The 20,942-nt window shown below is 46.0% G+C and overlaps 2 protein-coding genes across 2 annotated transcripts in view; one reads left to right on the forward strand and one right to left on the reverse strand.

Moving 5' to 3' along the window:
- The window catches only part of LOC126996596 (phosphatidate phosphatase LPIN1-like), a 68,162-nt gene extending 52,954 nt beyond the window's left edge, over positions 1-15,208 (reverse strand). The window contains exon 1 of the transcript XR_007751283.1: positions 15,069-15,208. The gene's annotated coding sequence lies outside the window, so the exon portion shown is untranslated. The remainder of the gene's footprint in view (positions 1-15,068) is intronic.
- On the forward strand, positions 14,157-19,348 carry LOC126996597 (uncharacterized). Its single transcript, XM_050857208.1, has 10 exons — positions 14,157-14,435; positions 15,547-15,635; positions 16,095-16,238; positions 16,385-16,503; positions 16,689-16,834; positions 17,250-17,403; positions 17,729-17,888; positions 18,042-18,214; positions 18,525-18,639; positions 18,854-19,348. Exons 1-10 carry the CDS (start codon positions 14,323-14,325, stop codon positions 19,078-19,080), a joined length of 1,440 nt encoding a protein of 479 aa, XP_050713165.1. The 5' UTR covers positions 14,157-14,322; the 3' UTR covers positions 19,081-19,348.
- The last annotated feature ends 1,594 nt before the right edge of the window (positions 19,349-20,942 follow it).

The following is a 20,942-nucleotide window of genomic DNA, read 5'->3' on the forward strand; positions in this document are numbered from 1 at the left end:
TCTCTCTCTCTCTCTCTCTCTCTCTCTCTCTCACACACACACACACACAGGCATTGTTTTTCATTATTACTGACACAATTCTCCTGACATTAATTCAGAAAATGTAACTATTTATGATTTTGCACTTCATGGGATTCAGCAACCTTCCCTCTGATTTTTTTTTTTTTACTTCTTTTGTATCTCAAATATTATCAGCAGAGTTCTTGCGGCCACAACGAGCCATGTTCCATTACAGGAGCGTAAGGATGGAGGAAAAGAGTCACCTATGTAAATGTGCAGGGCAAACGAAATAATAGAGGCTAGTTTCTCTCTCCGCCGCTTTCAACTCCCCCAGCATGAAATAGTAATAAACTAGAATATATATATATATATATATATATATATATATATATATATATATATATATATATATATATATATATATATATATATATATAAACAGAACGCTAAAAACAAGACTGCCTCCCGCTGGCTGGGGGGTGGGCAGCAAAAACAGTGTTGCTATAATTTGACATACAAAAGAAATATTACCTAATTGTAGATTTTATTTAAATACACTAGATGACATTTACAGAAAAGGTGAGGAATCAAGACACTGGTCCCATCCGTAACGGCATAAATAAGGAAATAGATTAGCCTTAGGTGAGCGGCAGAAAAAAGGGCAAGATTACAGAGTGCCCGTGCCCTAGTCGGCACCTGCCCAGCTAGTGTTGCCATCTTTAACACAATAACAAGGAACAGAACCGGGAAATGAATATTCTCTGATATTGAATGATGTCGGTTCATTTGATCTCGCTTCACAATTGCCCATGACGCTGTCCGACAGTTTCAGCGGAGGTGGTGAGGCTGTACGCTGCTCACTCAGATCGTGTGGCTGCAAATGTCAAATGCCAATTATCGGGTTCTGTGGGAAGGGCACAGGGGGAGGCACAGTGTGGGGCGGGGAGGGACAGGGCCCGGGGGCAGTGCAGGATGGTGTCAACCCACGTGGTGCGCCACATGGCTCAGGAGGACAGGTTTGTTTAAGGCTTAAGCTGTGCTGCGCTCCTTCATACGCTTACATGCTAGGGGAAGAGTGTGATTGCTGATGCTAAGGATTATTCTAAATGTTGTTTGGGATTAACTTTGACAAGCGCATTCTTCGTCAAAAGTAAACATGAACGTGAAGTAAAAAAAAATCCGAAGCCAAACGGCCCGCTCAGCTTAGATGAAGAGATCGCATGGCCAGTGCCACTGACACTGTATAGGTGCCACGGTCGGCCTGGGCACGGCGAGGGAGCCAGACAGGGCAATCCTCGCCCCGGGCCAAACACGGCGCACACCCCACGCTACGCCAATCCCAGCCCGAGAGACGCAAAAACATACCAATAGCAAGATGCAGACTTATCCCGCGAACCAATGAGAGTAGGGAACCATCACGCCACCCTCATTCACCACGCGGCCGGCTGACCTTGGATCGCCACAAGGCCGCCACACACTGCTGCACGATGCCACCCAACGCCTCGACCAGGAGACCCACTACTCAGGAAAAATAAATAAATAACACACACACACACACACACACACACACACACAGTTAGTTTTTTAGCTCTTTTACCACAAATTTCAGTACATATACAAAACAATTTTATCTGCTATTATCTCTAATATAACAAAACATAACGTAGTATTAAATATAAAAACATTAATGGTTTGTAATTTTTTTTCGTCACACACACACACACACACACACACACACACACATCCGGTGCTCCAAGTAAAAACAGAAAAGTGTGAATTCTGAAACTTGGCCTGAAAAACAATGAAATAAGATAACAATTAACGTTTCTGTAGAGTACAAGGCCCGCTGTCTCACGCTTCCTTATTGGGTTATGTGGCATCAGAGGCGGGACGGACAGAAGGAAGCCTTGCCAGTTCCCTCTGTTACGTAACACCCTACGCCTCCCTGCTGCGTATGGCCCTTGGAAAGTGACGCCCTCCTCGACTAGCACGCTGGCGCAGGACCGATGCCACCTTGCTGAATGTTTACTGTATAATTATCATAACCAGTGGCGTCAGATAGTATATAAAGTGAAGGGGGTGGTTTAGAAATGCATTGGGTTTTAGTGTACTTATTTCTGAGTCATGAGGGATTGATAGGAATGTACTAACCGGAAAAACTTAAAGCTGCCAAGTCGGAAAGATTATAATCAGCCGCACGCGTGTCTCAGAGGCCCCGAGCCCCCCCCCCTTTGCCCCCACCTCACCCACACACCCACACACACACCGAGCCCCCAACTTCATACCTTCGCCCCAAGCTCATGACCTCCACACCAACCCGAAACCTCCACCTTAAACCCCCAACTTCCACCCCAAACATCCAACCTCAAGTCCTCAACCCCCAGCCACCAATCTCAGCCCCCAACAACCGACCCCTACCGCTTGTCACCCAATCATTAACCCCTAATCCCCCAATCATTAACCCCTAATCCCCAAATCATCAACCCCTAATCCCCCAATCATCAACCCCCCAATATCCACCTCATCCCCTTCCTAGCCCTCCAATCTATAACCACACTCCAACTCCAACACCTTCCCTAACCCTAAAACCCCATCCAATCCCTCTACTTACCACACTTCTCCCACCCCACTCCCAAACCCCTCCACCCTCACCCCCTCCGTTGTTGACCTCCTTACACTCCCAATCCTCCCAAGCTCTTCTCTGCCATCCTCATTTTGTGCCATAACCAAGGAGACAAAAGGTATAAGGTTCCCCTGGGTCGCAATAATGGTTAGGGAAGCAATGACCCGCCACCCCCTTTGCTTTATCATTATACATTCACTTATTTTATTCAATCCCGATAGTCAGATTTCCAGAACGGATGAGCGATAAGGAACCTTAAGTAGCGTGACGTCACTGTCACTTTCAAGCGTCACCTGTGTGTGGTGTGTGTGCTAGCTGAGTGGGTCGAGGGGGCGCGGCCCTGATCTCGCTCGCTTATTGGTGGAGGCCGGGCGTCCGAGGTGGTGGCGTGATGTCTTGTGGAGAAACCTACGTACAAGGCATCACTCGTTCCTGCCCTTTCTCCTGTTTCCCTCACATCCTGCATGCCATGCTCAAACTTCACGCATTTATACACAATTACCACTTGCAATGCGTTTCCTAATGCAAAGGCAGCTTTATCCTCTTAATATCGATGTTTCGTCCGATAAATAGATAAGAAAAAAAAATAGTACCTCTTTACTATGCATATCAACGCCCCCTCCCCTCTCTAAGTATGCATATCTATCTCTCTATCTCCAAAGTATGTGCTAAGTATATATTCAAACCAAGCACTGCCAGTGACGTCATTAGATAAGAAAAGCACATTGGGCATTATTTGATAAGGCGTGAAAATTAACATCAGATAAGAATTACGTACCAAAATTAATCATCCACAAGTGACAGTAGCTGAAATAACGTTTTCTTTATATATATATATATATATATATATATATATATATATATATATATATATATATATATATATATATATATATATATATATATATATTTTTAAAGTATTTAGTACAAAGATCGAGAACAATGTAATAATGATGCATACATGATGACGTCTATTAGTCAACCGGCACTGACAGGATTTACGACGCTTATGAATGGGGCTGCCAGGAACATGAAGGGTGGCAAGGGCGGGAAACAGGTTGGGGTGGCAGCTCTGTGTGTCACCGGGAAGCGTCAGGTGTGTGCTTGTGAGGTAGCTGTAGCATTTGCGGCAATGTTCAGGCAGACGTGGGCCAGACAGGCAACGTTTGTAGCTATCATGTTTCTTAAGTGTATGACTGAAAATAGTAAACGAATGAAAACTTCCTCGCCTTATTAACTTGCTTCTGTTTATCTGAAGTTCCATTTCCTGATACTAAGTAAAAACAACTTTTATTCTTTTACTTTTACCTTTTTTTTTCACTTTTTGATGCGTGAAGAAACGAAATGGCTGGCTTTCGAGTGGAAGGAAAACAAAACAAAACAAACATGAAGCGTCAGTACGTTCTCAGTTACGCAATACCGTTCCTTCCCGCCGAAAATGTGTTGCGTAACCCGTCGGGAAGCCGCGAGCCGAGCAGACGGGCAGTGACCAGCAAGGGGCGGGGCGGTGCCGGTGCCGTCAATAGGGTTATGTAAGGGAAGGTGTACACTGAATTGCCTTTGTTTTGTTTTGTTTTCCCTACCTAACAATCCACTTAGGCTCTATCATATTTTCCTTGACTAACAATATACCTTATTGCATTTTTTAACTAAACGTAAACATTCTTAAGTTGTTTTTTTTGTTTACGTCCAACAAATATTATATTATCTAGGCCGTTTGCTTTTTATGGGTGAGGGAAGAGTGGTGGATGTGTCCCCTTTCAACATGACCCAGGTGTAGGCTACATAACATTCAGGCCATACACGTAAACACCTGCGGGCTATTCACCCATACAAATGAATAGGGGAATCTTATCAGGAAGAAAAAACCTCTGATCAGAAGTGTGTTATGCCACGCTGCTCAACGAGAGTGAAGGTGCCGTCACGGCAATCCAACAGAAAGAAAAGTAAAAGGCAAGCAGTTCCGCGTCGTGTGCAATAATGGTGTACGCCGCTTCAACACACACACACACACACACACACGAGCTTGCAAAAGTGTGACGCAGTGGTGTATATTTGAGCCTAGTCATACACACACACCTTTCAGCATTTGTCCCTCATCCTTGGCTGGCAGCTCTTATGCCACGTTTGGGGGTGAGGGGGAGGCTATGGCCTTCACTTCCATTGGTTGACAGGAGATACTACGGTTGGAAATGCGCCACCAGCCAGCAGGAATTTGTCCCCCTATAGTAAGCATGATGAGGCCTTGGGGTATAGCGAGAATCAAAAGTGTGTATAGATATAGAAGTGCGTATAGTTGTATGTGGAGAAGAGTGAATAGTTATAGGAGAAGAGTGTATATAGTATTTATAGGAGAGTGTGTATATTCAGAGGAGAAGAGCGTGTATATATTGCTATAGGAGTGTGAATAATGATAGGAAGATTGTGTATAGCTTTAGGAGGAGACGGGAGTGTGTGGTTAAGAATCCCGTGTGTAAACTATCAGCTGCGTGTGAGGGCATGTGTAGGGAGGGGCTTAAGAGGAGGAAGATGTGATTCCTACAAGCACATGGTTCCGCTCGTGCTCCCAGATGCGCCTTATTTGTGTATCTTGTAAACATATCCCCCCTAATCCCAACTCGTCACACTCTCTCTCTCTCTCTCTCTCTCTCTCTCTCTCTCTCACACACACACTTTCTTGCTCACTGCGCATCACACTCATGACGCAATAAGTAACTGTCAGTTGTTTACCTTGAACCTCATGGCGTCTCTCTCTCTCTCTCTCTCTCTCTCTCTCTCTCTCTCTCTCTCTCTCGTAATTGCGCAAAAGCCTAAGTTGTGATTCTAGTCTTGCTGGTCAAGCGTTCGAGACGCAAATGACGTCTCCTTGAAATCTAGGAATATAGGTTTGTTGGCTTGATGGTCTCGGCTGTTTACTTCATTTCGTCACTCCTTTCACCTCAATCAACTCTATTAGGTCAGTATTTTCGAACTTTCGTGTTAAATCATTCAACAAACTTTTTTTCCACTTTCACGATTGATCTTGTAACCATTCGTAAGACCATGTGAACATAAGGAGTTTGCAAGCGTCATTCCTACCTCCTCAATCAACTCCATTAGGTCAGTATTTTCGAACTTTCGTGTTAAATCATTCAACTAACTTATTTTCCACTTTCACGATTGATCTTGTAACCATTCGTAAGATCATGAGAACGTAAGGAGTCTGTAAGCGTCGTTCCTACCTCCTCAGTCAACTCCATCAGCTCAGTATTTTCAGACTTTCGTGTTGAATCACTAGTTTTGCACCTGCCAGATTGCTCTCATTATCCCAAGCACACAAAAGAGGGAGTAAAGGTTATCAGAATTAGAACTGAGTCTTGAGTGTTATGATGTGGCCTAGGGCTATCGCAGTCACTTAAGAGTAGAAACTAGACAAACAAGTGTTTTTTTGTGTGTGTTTATTATTTTCCTTGCCCTGCACACAAACATGTAGATAAGCAAAAACTGAGCCTTTTGTCACGGTGATAAGAGTGAGTGGCTCGAGGTGTGTGTGTGTGTGTGTCCTGGATAGTTAGCTGTAGTAGTAGATCATCTATACATAAAAAAAAATAGAAAAGAACAGATAAAGACCTAGAGACAACACAAGATGGACAGAAACAGATAAGACTAGTACACACAAGCACAATGACACCCGTAGGACACTGGACACGTACACTAACACTGGACATGTACTGGACAGAGAAAACACATCATAAGAAGCCAACCAGACACACGCCACACCCACGGCCACACCCAAGGCCTCACCTGAGACCTACGACAAAATGAACTTTTCGCGACAAAACAGTAAATCTCATCACATGCTCTTCCCTTCTTCGCGGCTCGTTTAAAGTAGCTTCATTCTACGTTGTTGGGTATGCGTGAGTCAACACGTCAGATATTTATAGGCTGGGAAGCAGGTTAGGAGACGGGTAGTAGTGCCAAGCTAAATATGAGAGTAGTACACACACATACCTAAGGAGACGTTCATTATTTCAAAGGTCATCGGTTGGGCACTCCTTTCCTACCCTAATACAGCTGCCGCCCACACGTTATTGACCCAGGCCGCTCCTACCCTTGCTGCATGCCCTTCCCCTTGCAACGGACGCATCCCATATCGCTGCATCATCCTCCCATCGCCTCTTCCTACGCATTTTCTCCTCTCTGCCTACGCGCGTGGCTGAGCTCCTTGCAATACTACTACGCTGCCAAGTCTTACCTGGTTGCATAATTCCTCTCATTGTTTTTCATTTGCCCCCCTGCTGGTCGTGTTATTGCTGTCCTCTGCTCGTCTTTTGTTGTCTTAAATTGCTGCTCATAACCGTAATCCTAACATGTTCTCACTACCGCCTTTTGATGTCCCTCCTATATTCACAGCTTCCCTTACCATGTCATTCTTGTTCTCTGTGTACACGTCTTTTGTTGCTTCGAATTACTTCTTATAAATACCCGTCACCATGCCATCCCAACATATCCTTACTACCGCCTTCCCATGTTTACCCAAACGGTGCACAGCTTCCCTGACCACGCTGCCGACGCCACCAGTCTGTTAGCACTTCCGCCTTACACACCCGCCAATGCCACCAGTTTAGCATCCTCGCTCCGCCTACAACATCGACGTCCATCACACGCATCATGCACCCTACATCGCCCTGACCAGCAAAAACCTTCGTGACCGTGCGTACCTGACTTGCGGAATTATTATCAGATGTACGAGTGAGGGTTAGAGGGTTGGGCTATTTTTTTCCCCCTGCACACACACTCGGAACGTCCTCCCAACCATATACATCACAATTTTTTTTTTATGTTAATTTGTAAAGTGGAGACGGAAGCTGTAGGAACACCATATAGTTAGGGATGCTTTTTTTTTTTTTACAACAAAGGAGACAGCTCAAGGACAGAAAAAAAGTAAACAATTATAAAAAAAAGCCCGCTACTCGCTGCTCCCAAAAAGAATCCAAAGAGGTGGCCGAAAGAGAGGTCGAGGTGTGTTGTAAGTTATCATATGTAGCTTTTGAGGCATACTTATCAGATCAGGGCAGATAATCGACACTACGAACGGTATTATGCGTCTCACTCTGTCTTCAATGGTGGTGGCAATGCATCCTTTGTTAGAGGATCACAACCGCCCTCTCACGCAGCCCTGAATCCCTATCCCAGTCACCCTCAAGGCTGTCTGAGTGCGGGCTAAAGGACTGTGTAAGTGTACCGAGGAGAGGGAATGAAAGGGGGAGAGAGGGGCGTGTGGGCTACTGGGGATTGCATATTATTTTCTAATCGTCCGTTATGGCCTACAGCGATAAGCCACCTGCACCGTAAACACCACAACAGGTAAACAAAGGTGATAGTGAGTGACAGACGTAACCTTGAAGGCCTCTTTGGTACAGGAAGAAGGTTGTTGTCGTCTCTCTCTCTCTCTCTCTCTCAATGCAAGGGAGATCAGTGCCTCTACTGCCCAACACATCCTCAAGCTCTCATACTCCTACACAACACACCCTAATCCAGTTATATATATATATACCAGTACTAACATAAAACCCACACACCTTACCCACATCCACCACATATCACCACCACCACTACTACTACTACTGCTACTACACATCCTGCCCACCACCACTTTTATTTTTTTATATTTTTTAGTAAAGGAAGCAGCTCAAGGGAAAAAAAAGTGAAAAAAACGCTAATCACTGCCCCTATATAAGTGTTTAGTGTATAAAAGTGTATGCATCCCACCAACCACCACTAATGCTGCATATCCCACTTATACCACAACCACCACCATCTCTACCCAATATCCTTACCATCCCTTACATTGATCCACGTATAACCCACAAACTACGGTATCTCTACCTCCCTTACTATCATACACCCCCATCACCGCTACTGCTGCCTACATATCCCACCGCTACACATCCCTACCATCATCACCAATGCTCTACATCCCACTTGCTCATCACCACAACCACCAATTTCAACACCACCTAAAGGACAGACAAACTACAGCCAACCAGACGACCAGCAGCATCATATTCCCACCACAGACACTTAAACGATCTCAGGGCAAGGTCATCCACTCTTATCATTCATCATCTCATCCTGTCATCCATTTGCGACATCCTTTCATATCTCTCACACTACTCAGGGACAGGGCGAAAAGAGCTCATGTTGGTGGACTGCAATGCTAGTAACTCCATGGGCGGTGTTCTCAGACGCCTTCGCCTCTCACGTCAACTATTTCCAAAGGTCGAAAAGGGAATGAATCGCGTTCTAATGAGTGTTTGTTTCGGTTTATGGTACAGAAGGGTCTAACTGCCAGAGGGGTCATTAAACTACCCCTCCAAATGCCCGAAACTCCCACGAAAGCCTTGTCAGATGTGTGAGCTTGCCCGCCACAATGTTTAAAAATATGACTCCGTTTGTTCCGGCTACTTATTCTCCACCCGACCCCACGTACCGTAAAAAACGCATGACTACATCTTTTTTCTTGTCCTTGTCTTAGAGCAAGATCTCGCTCGTTTCCCGGAATCTCTTTAGAATGGTTCTTGGCAGTCTCTCTTTATTGTATGTCGTTAATTTGTTTTGATTTTTTTGTCTTTTCCTTGCGTCTACTGTATAGCTGTTTGCGAATATTTACTAATGAATTCATATGCACTATCTCTCCCTCTCGAGCTCTCTTTCTCAAACACACACACACACACACACACACACACACACACACACACACACACACACACACACACACACACACACATACATACACACATACATACATACACACGTGGAATGAACGACGCAACAAACAACAAACAACTTCGCCTCCCGCGGGCTGGACGGCGGCCAACACCGGCGAGGGCTGTGGCTGGGCCTGACGGCGGCTCCTCGTGATCCTGAGTAACTTGACCTTCCCGCGACTCCTACGATGAAAAGGTGAAATGGTGCTTGAATCACTTTTGAGACTGAGGACGTGGATGCATTCTCAAGCAAACTGTATATGAAAGCCATGTTTTTTTTTTTAACTTCTTTTTCTTTTTACAGCAAGGAAGGCAACTCAAAGGCAAAAAACAAGAGCAGGAAAAAAATAAAAGTCCGCTAGACGATGCCCAACAAAAGAAAAACAATGAGACGCCAAAGAGAGGTCAATTTCGTGTTTTTCTAGCCCTCTTAGCCGGAATGATACTTTGTCCTTATACAATAGTTCCCTAAACAACTGAAAAGCAAATTAGTACTATATTAAAGTTTTCATTTTTTGGGAACGTTAGTTTCAGTAGGGAAAGGAAGGCGAGCGTCGACACAATAGCCAGTTTCATTTCGTAGATAACTGTAATAATTGTTTTGCATTGCTCATACTTGATTCTGTCCCTCAAAAGTACATATATACTGATCTGACAACTGTCGTTTTGGAGTATACGTGGGAAGGAGCAACGTGCACCCAACACCAGTCTGTTTGTTTTGTTAATGGAGCGCATCTGTCAACGACTCAGTGTGCACAAATAGAAGACGCCTGAAGTCGCCTAGAGGTAGGAGCAAAAGTTTTAACTACACATGTCGTTGTCTCTTTGATAACCTTAGCTCCCTGGCCCTATGACCCCAGATAAGTGAGTGACATCGGGGGTCATGATGATCGTGTGGGCCTATAAGCTTCCTAGGGTGCAGCGAATCTTAAGTCATGGTAAGCAGCAGATTTTGTCCTATGACGGTAGGCAAACTATATCCTTTCTTTTTTTTCTACATAAGGATAGTTCATCTATACTCATCCCGACCTTAACTGGCGAGAGTCCCCCCCGTTTTAGGAGGAGCCGCCTGGAGCCTGACAGCCCCGTGCTGCTGATTGGTTTACTGACAGCATGGCAGTTGTGGATAGATGGGAGGGCTTTCATTGATCATGTATTATGTGGTCAACGGAAAGAATCCGGCTTGAGCGGGCTCGAACCGCCGCCCTGTCAGATCGTGAAGATTGGCAGCGCAGCGCTCTAACCAGTTGCGCCACGGGGTGGTGTGAGTGTGTGTGCGTGTTTATATATATATATATATATATATATATAGAGAGAGAGAGAGAGAGAGAGAGAGAGAGAGAGAGAGAGAGAGAGAGAGAGAGAGAGAGAGAGAGAGAGAGAGAGAGAGAGAGAGAGAGAGAGAGAGAGAGAGAGAGAGAGAGAGAGAGAGTAACAAAGATGACCAAGGAAGCCACAATACCAGCGGGGATAGAAATTAAGTAGCAGGGGTATAATAAACGCCCTTCCAGGTGTTCTTGATCATTCATGTGTCTGACCTCGCCATGGCTTTCCTCAGCCCTCGTGAACGTGAGATTGAACTTCTTACATTTGACATGGATAGTGACCAAATTTTGTCGATGCTCGTTTAACTGCTGGAAAATAGACGATTGAAAAGAATAAAGAAGAGACGTGGGGCAACGTCGGTGAGAACATAAATGCAGAGAAGAAAAACCTAATATGCATAGATAGGAACATGTTCCAGGAGGTACAAAAATGAGTCGCACCAGGTGTTGTTTAAATGGGGTTCGGCCGCCTAATCGCATGCCACTCCTCCCTAATCTCTAGGTCAAACACAGGTTTTAACTCGCGGTCTACCGCCGGTCTGCCGCTGGTTGTCGGCAGTTGACCGCCGGTATTTTTCGATACCACCGGTCGACCGGGAGCCTCCCCGAAATTTTAAAAAATTTTGAAGTTGACTGGCTGTGGTCGGCTGCGTCCCCAGTCATCAGGGTTGGCCGGCGGTGCACCGGCGGTTTGTCGCCGACAATCCCCGATCTTTCCGCCGGTCAACGGCCGACTTGCTTGTCGGGAGTGATCGGGGACGATCGGGACCGAGACCGGGAATGTGTGCGAGCCGCTTTGAGCGGCTCGCAAGCGGCTCGCACATATTCCTGGTCTCGGTCCCGATCGTTCCCGATAACTCCCGATAAGCCAGTCGGCGGTTGACCGGCGGTAAGATCGGGGATGGTCGACGGCAAAACGCAGGTGCACCGCCGGTCAACCCTGATGGCCGTGGACGCAGGCGACCACAGCCGATCAACTTCAAAATTTTCAAAAATATCGGGGAGGCTCCCGGTCGATCGGCGGTATCGAAAAATACCGGCGGCTGACCGGCGGTACACCGGCGGTCAACTGCCGACAACCAGCGGCAGACCGGCGGTAGACCGCGAGTTAACACCTGTGGTTGACCTAGAAATTAGAGAGGAGTAGCATGCGATTAGGCGGCCGAAAACAACACCTGGTGCGAGTCATTTCAGTTCCTCCTGGAACATGTCCTTGTCCATGCACATTAGTTTTTTCTTATCTGCATCCATGATCTCACCCACGTTGCCCCACGTCTCTTCTTTTTTCTTTTCAATCGTCTATTTTCTAACAGGTAAGCAAGCATCAACAAATTTGGTCACTATCCACGTCAAATGTAAGGAGTTCAATCTCACGTTCACGAGAGCTGAGGAAAGCCACGGCGAGGTCAGACACATGAATGATCAAAAACACCTGGAGGGGCGTTTATTATAAACACCCATCCCACAGGGTGTGGCAACGAACGTGTTTGATCGTCGACGTGCCGCTGGTCTGCCCGCGGGCTGACCTGCTGCAGTCGCCGGTCGGAGAAATCGAAAATCGTATATGGTCGCCGCTTTATTGGCAGTAAGCCGCCGGTCTGCCTGCTGTACACCGGCGGGCCTGGGAATATTGCCCATTTTGCCAGTGGTCAGGTCCCGCTTGGCTGATCGGGAGTGATCGGGGACGATCGGGACCGGGACCGGGAGTGTGTGCGAGCCGCTTTAGGCCTTCACATTGGCCAAGCCGCACCCACCCAAAGCCAATCCCATGCGTTCTGAGGGGTGGGTGAGGAAGCCCCCTCTCGCCATCCAAGCTCCATAGGGAGTGTCGTCTCACCTGTTAGTATTCCGTGCACCACAATTATGTTTCTCAGAGTTGATGAATAAGATTAGCATTTTGTAGTTTTTAAAGAGATAAATATGGCGTCGTCTAGGAAAACTCGTATCAATCAACCATTCTGTCCTTCATTATTTTTCTTTCTTTACTTATTTTTATTTTTTATTGTTTTGTTCTAGTCCCGTTACGTTCCCTACCCATGTGTATTTTGTGCTGTGGTGCTTTTACAAATGCTTAGATACTGGCTTTGTTTGTTTCCGTATTTTTCTACATATTTTCCACACAAAAAAGCCTCATAGTAAATGCAGAGGGGAGCGGCAGGTGGTCAGCGCGGAGCTCGTATCACGAATGCAAGGTGCTGAGCGAAAGTTTGGCGAGGATGGTGGGCCATCCCGTATCCGGAATCATTCGTGGAAGGTCACAAACTCCTTCCTTCGCCTCACCCCTACCCAAGTCTATATTATACCAATTCAAGTCACTCTGCCTTCAAAACTGCGACCAGCACGCGCAGGGGGCGGTTTGGGGCGGAGCAGAGGGATGACGTCACTTGAAGCCAGTTCACGGGTGACTAAAGTTGCGGCCGTGTGAGCACTTTGGATGTGCATTCTCGCCTTCTTTCACCGCGCATTCAGGCAAGCCACTGACGAAAAAACATGCCTTTTTTATTGTGCTATGCGTGACTGTAATTCCAACGCCTACAAACGGCGGTGTGGGGTGTGAGAGGGGTCATGTTTAAGCGATTGATTTAAATTAGTCCGCCTTTCTTCGTTTTCTCTAATTCCCTGTTTCTACATTCTATAGTTTGGCTCCAAGCAACGTCACGCATAAGCCACGCCTCTGCCGTGTCTCCACCCAGAAAGCTGCGTATGACTTGACTTGGTCTATATATATATATATATATATATATATATATATATATATATATATATATATATATATATATATACTTTGACCCCTACGGTAGTCTTTCCGGGTTGACCTTAACTTATAGGTGGGAATGAGAGGGAGCAATGAGTGACTTTCAGTGACAGTTTGCAAGTGAGGTGGGGGAGGGGGGGAGAGGGACGCTGATGAATGAGTAAACAAATGGTAAAATATTGCCATAACTAATGAGAAGTCACAAGAAGAGACAACCGTCCTTAATAACAGTAAACACCCCGCTAACACCTCAAGGAACTTCGCCGCATGACAAATCATTAATATATTTGACGTTATTTTCATCCTCGGCTCAACCCAGAGGAGTACTACGTACCCCTACTGCAGGGTTAAAAATACATCCGGGGATGCCTCAGGGGTGTCATATGTCTCACCGTCCAGCCTATACATCCTGCCCTTGCTAGGACTACTGTAGCTAAATGGTGTTATTAAATGGGATCACCAGGGGAAGTGTGAGTCCCTGGCTGCCTTGAAGAGTGTCCTATGAAGAGCTGGTTCTGTGCCTCCTTCCTCTTGGTACTCCCGTTCACGCACACTCAACTCTTTTCCATCCACAGATGCGCCCATTCACAGTTACTGTACCAGGCCGGCGGGGAAATGCCTCGTTTTACACCAAGGAGTCTGGAGAATCCAAGATCTGGGAGAATCCTTGTCCTACAGCTACTCGAATCCTTAGGAAAACAGTTTGAATACGCCGCCCCGACACAGGCAGTCTCTCCGCCCCAGTGACTGCCTGGCCCTTCCCTCCGCCAGTTCCGTATTTCCCTGTGGTCGTCTACGCGCTGTGCCAAGGCGTGCAGACATGTGAGCGTGTGCGTGATCACCCAGCGGTATCTTCGGGAGGCGTTGGAAATGGAAATAGTATTCCCCAATGAAATATGGGAACATATATTGGTTAACCTCCCGCTCAGGGAGCTGCTCACGGCCTCTTGTGTATGTCGCCAGTGGAGACATCTAGTGAGAAGGTGAATATTACATAAACCCACGATACTATATCCCCTCTTTCTCCCTCACATGATCCATACACCTTTTTTTATATAATACACAGCCACGTCTGAAGGAATTCTACTTTGAGTGAAGCAATTGGCCATGGTCATGGAGAGGACCAGTCAAAAATTCGATTACTTGAGTTTTCTAATAAAACGCGCGACAAAGAAAACGAGTCATCATTATTATGGCACCCTGCTGTAATTTCCCCGCCGTAACACCTATTCCTGTTTACGTACATATTGAATGATGTAGCGATGCACACAACACTCCAATGGTATCCCCAATGAAAACAATGTCCTGCTGTGCCCCCAGCCACTATACAGTACACACCCGGGTAGTGCCGTGCAAGCAGCCTGCAATCCGTTCAGTGTCTTCGATGTGGAGACATTCGTTGATTATAATGCACATCTGACAAGGAACACCACACCACGTCCAGTATACTATAACATTTAAAGCCAGATTGTCTACCCAACGTGACATGCAAACAGTGTAGCATGAGTGTTTCACCTTAACAGACGTGGCATGGCTTATGTATGGTTAACTGTCTCAGTGTGCCTCGTCTCCTGTCTGCCGTCCGGCCACTATGGTCTACTGTCGGCGGTACTCACCCAGTGCTGCTCTTCAGTGGGCCCCTAACGCTTCTCCTAGTGCCCAAGCAGTTATACAACACTTCATATTCAGACAGAGACTTGAATGTTTCTATTTTGTCCGCGCCGAGGACCCACACACTGACATGTTTGTTTACACGTGACGTCACGAAGACCAGCCAATGGCCGCGGCCCCTCCCCGTTCACACTAGAAGAAATTAAAAAAGTTCAAAGCTTGCTCGAAATTGATATTATGTCCTCATATATATATATATATATATATATATATATATATATATATATATATATATATATATATGTATGTATGTATGTATGTATGTATGTGTGTGTGTGTGTGTGTGTGTGTGTGTGTGTGTGTGTGTGTGTTATTAATCTTTTTTTCTTCTAAAGGATGTTATAATCAAACCTAATAGCAGCCTTTCAGCACTTCACTGCCTTGGATAGAGTGGTTCCCTAACACAGTCTGCCTGTTCCCCAGACTATGCCGCCGGCGGTGCCAGGGCCTGCCGCCGCGCCTGCTGGAGGAGCTCATCCACGAGCATTGCACGGCGCGCGGCGGCCCAACAGGTGAGGCGCCCAGCCGGTCGAGGCTTGCAGGGACACGACTTTGTTATTTTCATGGTTAAGAGAAAATATGGATAGTTACCTCTTCGAAAAAAATGTGTCCTGAAGGGATTGTTTTTGCTTGTGATGGAATATATTATTATTATCTGGGCCGCTACTACTGTTATTAAGGCCTTAATCACGCTGCATTGCGGAAGTATAAATCATGACCTGCAACATTTTTTTAATTAAACATTCACTGATCAACGAAGTAGTCAGTCATCTCCAATAGTTTTATATATATATATATATATATATATATATATACATATATATGTATATATATATATATATATATATATATATATATATATATATATATATATATATATATATATATATATATATATATATATATATATATATATATATATATATATATATATATATATATATATATATATATATATATAAATTTTTCAGGAAAAGACTCTTGGAGAAGAAACGAGGAGGAGCCAAACTGGCTCGATGTCGGTCGCATGTTGATTCAGACTCAAGTGACGTCACGGGCCGAGGACTGCTGCGTGGTGTCACAGCTGAGCCAGGTCATTCACCTCGCCGCCGCGGGTGAGTGGCCTCAGGACACACCGAGGTTTGAGGGATGCTCATAGATTTGCCATTTCCCCAGATGGGTCGTAATTTCTTGTCAGCAACACACGACTCTTCTCCTGCATCCTACATCAGGTTACTTATATGCCTTCTCGTCCCCTCAGAGAAGTTCGTGGTGGTGGTGACGCGCAACGAGGAGGAGCAGCAGTCGTGCACGCTGAGCCTGGTGTTGGGCTCGGGACGCGTCACCTGCCAATATCTAGTCCACGGTAAAGTCAACAAGGTGTGTCTAGTTCTGATGATGATGGGAGGCAGAACACAATATAAAAGCGAAGGCGTGTACTCTATTACTAGCATAGCGTATAGGATTTTATGCTTTCTGTAAAGCATGTCCTAGCTTTCATGATGCCGCTACTTGTTCTCATACCTTGCTAATTGCTCCTTTTCAAGTAACACAAGTTCTCACAGGTGTGTGTACTGGAGGGCGGCGGGAGACCCTCCGTGCTGTGCGTCAGTGTCAACAAGGAGCTGCTTGGGTTACTCGTGCAGCCCCAGTCACGCGCCCTCGTCCCCATCACCGTTAGCCCGACCCTCGCGGTGGACTCCAGGCTTTGGTGAGGTCTCTATATTTATGGAACCGTTATCTTGTCTGATTAGTATAACTTTCCTGTACAACTCCTAGAATATAGTCTCAAGGATAAGCATTTAAAAAGATGCACTTCAACAAGAGTGAAAATAAAGGCATGCATATAAGTTACACGTATCTCCGTACATTGTGCCACCGTGTAATCAACATTCCCGGAACTCTCAATTTTCTGAATGTGTCAGTCTTTCAATTGCTTCCCCAGCGTGACAGTTGTGCATGATGTGAGCTTCTTTCTTGCATCTATGCCCTCACCAACATGATTATATGAGCACACACACACACACACACACACACACACACACACACACACACACACACACACACACACACGCCCCTGTTTTATGAGAGGTGTGGTGATATTAATGCCAGACCTTGGTGGCCAGCTGTGACGGACAAACGCTGGTGGTGTCCCAGCTGGAGGAGGACTACCACCTCTCCGTGTACCGCGCCACCCTACTGTCGGGCCTCGAGCTTGCCTTGCAGTGTCGCATCCGGACGACCTCGCCGCCAGTCTGCTGGGACCTGTGGAACGGTTTTGTAAGTGCTGCCTCAATTCTCAGTTCTCGCATGACCCACGTTGACCATCAGTAAAATAAGATTACTATTTCCAGCATGAGGCTAAACAAATTAAAAGATATATAAATAAATACAGAGATGAATAGTTCATGGATATAGATTAATGAATATACAAGTAAATAAATAAATCAGTAAATTCTTGTTATTTGAAAATGTTGGAAAAAGACTGCAGTGAGTTAATCCTTTCATTTTCAATTTATTGTTATCATTCATCTATCACTTTCTTGTCCTTCCCTTGCATACTGTCCGACATCTACATCTCAGGTGCCTGTAATCTTTGTCAAAGGTGACCACGATGATGCCCAGCGGTCACATCCACGCGTACACGCTCAGCGGAGCCCTGGTGGCCGAGTCTCCCCTCTACAAGGACCTGCGATACCCGAACCCGACGCTGCTCTCCCGCGGCCTCGTGCTTACATCCACCATCACCTCGCGGACACTCCTCTGTAGGTATTAATGCCGAGGTGAAGAGTGACCTTTAGTAACCTGCTGTCAGTCATGTTTTATTATATTTTTTTTCCCTCATGCTTCTCGTCCATGCTCCCTATTTCATTTAGACTTTATATTTCTGTAAAGTGAACACTGCCTTGTTCTCACAGCCTACTGGCACATGGACCGTGACCGGGACTACTGGCTGGTGGGGGAGAGCGTCCTCACCAGTTGGGTCCAACGAGGGGCGAACGCCGTGGGCAACACGAGTCCCCACAGTGTGGTCCAACCGGGAGGACGGCCCGGTGACTCTGCTTCCAGAGGGCTTCAGAAGTGTTTTGAAGTGAGGAACTGTTACGCTGTATAAGTCTGTTTGAGCATCAGTCATATTTCTGTTTATCTGCCATGGTTCACATTAGTGTTATACTCGTATATCTCTTCTTTGACTGTTCAAGTATTTTACAACAATTATTGCATTATCTTTATGATAAATACATTCTTGAATTTACTTTGGCTCTGCATTTTTTATACTTATTTGATTGTTTTTACGAACTTGTATTAGGTGCGGCTACATCCATGAAGTAGAATAAGTACTAAACTCGTACTTAGGCGTCACACTGTAAATCGCTGTAATCGGCTGTAATCCTCAACAGTCCGGCAGCAGTTGCGTGGTGACGCTGGCCAAGGTGAGGCTCGGGGCCGCCGTGCTGCTCGAGGTGACCGTCGTGTACTACCAGCGCGGCCTTGTCTTCTGCGGCACCAGGCAGGGTACTTGACACCCTCTGCTCCTTGTACTTCAAGTATTAGACAGTGACTCGCTCACTGATCAATCGAAATTCAGATGCAACACAAACATACACATACACCGAAAAAAAATATCAATCATCACTGGATTACCCTTTGAATTAAACTAAGGATAGGGTTAAAGGAAGGCCGTCCTGGACATTTGTAGAAAGTACTTATGCTCGAAATTTATCCTCAGGTTACTTGCTGGTGTACAAAATCCTGGAGGGCTGGTGGGGGCGCGAGGCCGGCCTGAAATGGGAGGTGCTGGAGACGTGCATGCCCTCGCTCTGCCTCTCCCTCTCGCGGCGCCCCCTGGCCAGGATCGCCGCCTGCTTCGTCGATGCCATCGTTATGGTCACCGTGGGAGACAGGGACGGAAACTGCCACATTGTCTCCATCCCAACCTCTCTGGCCTCCACGTGATGGCGGCTGCCGCACTGGCCTGTGGCTCCCTGGCTGTGAAGGGCCGCCTCCCCCCTCCGAATGCCCCGTCCCTTGCTCTGGGGTACATAACCTCTTTTTCCCCTTTGACCTGTGATTTTTATAGCGTTGATACCGTTCAAGGACTTCTAACGACGGCACACAGTGATTCAACACTCACAATCATCGACTCGCATCAATGAGCAATTTGTTACCTCGAAAGAGTTTTATGTTTTTATCTACCGAGATAAATAAAAAAATAATAAAACTATGCTTGTGATCCTCTGTCCTGAACCTTTGCCTCATCCATCTAACCAAAATTCACAGGTTTCAAGACATCTGTCCAAGGCAGGGAAAAGGTGATCCTCTTTATTATTATTGAAATCTATTGACAAAACTTAGATCGTGACTCGTGAGTTGTGACGCTGCCATCTAGCATTATAAGGTAAAGTTGGGGGGCTATAGCTGCGCGTGGCCGCGATGCTCATCTCCGAGCCACTGGCACTTGAATCTGTGGTGGATTAGAAGCCATTACCCCGGGACAGGGCCAATGTGGCATCTGGGTTACCAGGTTTACTTTCCCCAGGTTCCCCCAAATACCCATTTATCAACCAGCCCGAACTGATGAAGAGTTGGGTGAGCTGCACGCCGACTGCCTGGGACAGGATTCGAACCCGAGCCCAGGGATTCGTAGCTAAAACTTTCCACTGCGCCACGGAGGAATATGTGGGTGTAAGGTTCCAGCCGTTCCCAAAGATCCGTCACAAGGCTCCAAAGCTTATTAGGAGAGGGTACTGGCTGGGGAACGCGAGTTCAGAGGGTGATCAGACCATGGCAAATTACACACACGGCCATTACGTGTGTCAATGGATCCTAAATTCCCATGTAATCCTTATAACGGCATGTTGCCGCCTCCCTTTTGGTCATACGTCCTTGGACAAACAGTTATGAAATGTTAAAAAAAATAATGTTACTGGGTCTAATCTACTGTATTTACTCTCATCATAGCCAGCCTGAAGGTGATTGTTCACTCGATACCCACTCAATACATCGATCCTGACAAGAGGGGTTAGACTGTTGTGAGTACATAGCTGATGAGGTTACGTGAGCGGGACCAGGCGAGAGATGTAGCGAGAGGCAGCGATCAGTGGAGCCAAGGCCAGCCAGGGGGCGCAGGCAACGGATAGCTTGATTGGTACTTAAGGCCCATCCCCGGTGCCATTAGGGTACAGACTCATGAAGGAAAAACAGGTTAACCCCATCTCCGTGTGTGTGTGTGTGTGTGAGAGAGAGAGAGAGAGAGAGAGAGAGAGAGAGAGAGAGAGAGAGAGAGAGAGAGAGAGAGAGAGAGAGAGAGAGAGAGAGAGAGAGAGAGAGAGAGAGAGAGAGAGAGAGAGTTTTGTCTGTCTCACCCTTATTTTTTTTACAGCAAAGAAAGCAGCTCAAGGAAAAACAAAAAAAAAATAAAAGCAAAAAAAAACTCTAAACACTGCTCCTTTAAAGAAGTACAGAAGAGTGGTAAAAGAGAGGTCAGGTTACAGTATCGTAAGAAATAGATTAGTTGAGGTAGGTGTTCGCAGACCAAGCCGATAATAGTCACACTTCGATTTAGTCTCAAGGAACAATTGTTGGCTTGACACAAGGCCACTTTAGCGATACCGAGTAAGTTCGAAGTCACTTATTGCGAAAACATTAATTTGTCTCTAAGTTACTGCGTAGTCTCCAGTTACTTGAGAACCCATTTTCTTATCCCTCACAGGTATCAACAACGCAGAACAAGTATCCATGCTATGTGAAATTATATAACACTGGCCAGACCAATCCCTCGAATGGCTGTTTGTTGAGGCTCGCCTTTATTATTCAAT

The sequence above is a fragment of the Eriocheir sinensis genome, chromosome 10 (assembly GCF_024679095.1).
Source record: "Eriocheir sinensis breed Jianghai 21 chromosome 10, ASM2467909v1, whole genome shotgun sequence".
In the NCBI taxonomy this organism is placed as follows: domain Eukaryota; kingdom Metazoa; phylum Arthropoda; class Malacostraca; order Decapoda; family Varunidae; genus Eriocheir; species Eriocheir sinensis.